This window comes from Pinus tabuliformis, chromosome J (assembly GCF_031772625.1).
Source record: "Pinus tabuliformis cultivar Carrire ecotype Pingquan chromosome J, CPIR1, whole genome shotgun sequence".
Classification (NCBI taxonomy): Eukaryota; Viridiplantae; Streptophyta; class Pinopsida; order Pinales; family Pinaceae; genus Pinus; species Pinus tabuliformis.
Genome location: NC_142295.1, coordinates 145755080 through 145758204, shown reverse-complemented (window position 1 = coordinate 145758204; position 3125 = coordinate 145755080). Strand labels below are relative to the sequence as shown.

At 34.9% G+C, this 3125-nt stretch overlaps 1 protein-coding gene across 1 annotated transcript; it reads right to left on the bottom strand.

The window, feature by feature from the left end:
* Window positions 1-2430: 2430 nt before the first annotated feature.
* LOC149226054 (peptidyl-prolyl cis-trans isomerase-like) lies at window positions 2431-2829 on the bottom strand. Its single transcript, XM_089380089.1, has one exon. The coding sequence runs from the start codon at window positions 2827-2829 to the stop codon at window positions 2431-2433; it is 399 nt and encodes a 132-aa protein (XP_089236215.1).
* Between the last annotated feature and the right edge of the window lie 296 nt (window positions 2830-3125).

Sequence of the window (3125 nt, the reverse complement as noted above, 5' to 3'; positions counted from 1 at the left end):
ATTGGGTCTGTTGACAGAGCTAGGATCTATAGCCTCCCCCTAACCAATTCTCTCCAGGTGATGTTGACTTGACTTTGATATTTCACTAACTCCATGCCTCACGCTGCCTCATTCATGTGGACCCTTGTATTTCATCAGAAAAAATAATGTTATGGATGGGCTAAACTAGTGAAAGATTTTACATTAAGTAGAACAACAACTCAACTAATAACAACAAAAACTCACTTAGACTTGCACTGCAACGAACCAGGACCTACTCTTAATTTTTTTTGTCTAAATGAATAGTCACATACTACAAAATAAAAGTTACAAAATATCAGCTAATAATAACACAAAATGATGAAAACGGAGCATAGAACCATTCCACCTTACTTTGTTATCTAATTTAGAAATAACAGAAGAGCCTATAATCATTTTTTTTAATAAGTAATGCTTAATTTCCATCGGTAACATTTATCTACATGCCTTTCTTTAATGTGTTGGATATACCCTACGTTAATGTATATCATTGTTGATTTAGCCATTACTCTGCTTTGGGTGTAAAATATTTTTTTCCCCATCTTTCCGAAAACCAAAAACTATTTCCCTAAGATTTCTTCCCCAAGCAAAAATTGTAATTTTATTAAAAAACAAAAGTACATGTTGTATATTCTCTAAGATCTTTCAATCATATGAGTCAAAATTGGTGCCCAAAATAACAATGACATAAAGAAGTGAACATAAGACAATAAAAAACAACATTAGGACTAAGTAAAATACTTAGTTACCCTTTTCTACCTTTCTTCTTTTCTACTTTCTGCCAACCTCCTAGATTAGGAGTGACATTTACAATTGCTAGCTAGTATTTTCCCACTATCATCGGGTTTCCACTGTCTGAGTTTGAGCTCTTAGATACATGAGTTCTTTTGTAACCTCCCATCTCATTTTTGATGGGAAACTTCTCCTTCTGCAATACAAGGATTGAAATTCATACTGCTTACGGACCTGTTGGAATTGTTACCATTATTCCTTCTTGTTTGCCTCCTCCATCTGATATTATTTCTTGTGGATCCAGATTGACCTCAGTTATGGGATTACCCACTTTCCCTTCATCCTCTTCTTCTAAGAAATGCTTCTCTAGAAGCTACCATCCCTTGGGATTTTTGTTTGTTTCTTTTTCCTTCTTGAATCTTTCTTTGCTTGGGGGCATAAAAATTTTAAATGACCTATTTATAGATAGATTCAACATCTAAATGTTGTATTTTTAAAATCTAAAAACTTGGTCCAACACTTTTTGTCATGTAATAGATGAATATGATCAGGTAAGCCTTTACTAAGGTCTACCTCCACACAGATTCTGGCAAAAGTAAAGATTGTTTCTTTAGTTCTCTGTGTATCTAGCTTTATGTACTTTCCCAACTTATTTCCAATTCCTTATAGTACTTTATGATGCCAAAAATGAAGACGGAGATTATGTAATATCACCTACATCGACATTTTAGATACCACCATTGTATTAGCATCAAAATCTGGGAAACATGGCATTAAAAATAGACTCGTAGATACGTAAAACCATGGCCCCTATCTCAAGACATAATCCCTTTCCTTCAGTGTTTCAAATTTAATAATGAAAAAACCCTTAGAACATAAATGAATATCACATTTTACTTTCCAGGTAGTAAAAATCCACTAAAAAAAGTCCATTGGCTTTTCCTAGAAGCCATCAAGTTTGCATATAATTACCTAAGATTGGAAATTTACACTAATAACATTTAAATCTAAAAGATATATTGCCATATCTGAGATCTGATTCAGTTATTGCACAATGTAGGGGCCATGAATATTGAGAATCTGATATGATCTGACTAGAACTTCAGTCTTCCCTTTAAGGGAATATTTGAATGATGTGGATCTGTTAGGTTTCTTCGAGTTTCTATTGGATGAACCTCCCCTCATCCTCAAGCTCAAAGAAATAGTGGAGTCCTTTCCCACTCCATAATCTTCCAATGGAGACTAATATTGAAGCATCTTTCCTTCATATTCAAGTACTTGAAAAGCTATTGGGATACCCATATGGGACTAGATAGTATCCTTCAAATTTTCCACAAGATCTCATTCCAAGTCCAATAAACAGAGAATTTTCCATTTAGTTTTTTATAAAAAATTGAAAATTTTCCTTCCTTTGTTGTCTCATCCTTGGATCTGCCAGATTTAAGTTTTTTTTTTGGTTAGATATAAAGTTGACGGATTTAAATCCTAGCATTGAGAGCTCATTTCCATATGGTTTACCTCCACATCTAGACCAATGTAGTCGATCTAATGTCGAGGGAAACCAAACTGATCTTGAAAAATCCTTTCCTTGAAGATTTTTCTCTTGTACGAGCCACTCCCCTTCTCTATGAACAAATCCAGGATGGGAGAATGTAGATCTATGCATGTAAAACTAGATCCTCAAGAGACCGCGAAAGGATTGTTCAGGGGTGTCGATGCCTTCATGTTCTTGCACACGACCTCCATAACCTCTATAACCTGACAAAAAATGACATGCTCGTCATCCAACCATGAAATCTGTGTGGTAAAGTTGAAGAATTGGAAGACTTTAGTATTGGGGTCGACGTTGGCCATGGAGAGGATGTCAAGCCCTGCATGTTTCTTTACAAAGTTATCATCGAAAAACTTCTTGTCGTAGATTGACTCCCCACTAGTGTTGTTTCCTCGCTTGAAGTCACCACCCTGGAACATGAACCCTAGGATCACATGATTACATGATGAAGTCTTAAAGTGCAGGGGCTGGCCATATTGTCTTGAGCCTTTCTTGCTTGAACACAATGCACAAATGTTCTTGTCCATCTTCGACACAACCCTATAGTCCTTTCCTCTTAGAAAAATAAAAAAATCTAGCCCAAATATTTCCCTAACTTAATTTGTGTATTTGTGTTTCCAATTCACGTAAACATTTATTTAGTGAATTTACACATAATAAGGAGATTGTTTCAATGCTTAATATAAATTACTCTAACACATTGTAAAATGATTATTTCTTTTGAAAAAACTGATCGATATTATAGAACAATCTTTTCAGCAGTTATTAATAGAATGCACACAAAAACATGGCTCTGCAACCAATTTCCATTCTAGCAGATTGG

Bases quoted from the DNA above. Each gene is read 5' to 3' on its own strand.
- LOC149226054 (XM_089380089.1), bottom strand. From the start codon at position 2,829: ATGGACAAGAACATTTGTGCATTGTGTTCAAGCAAGAAAGGCTCAAGA.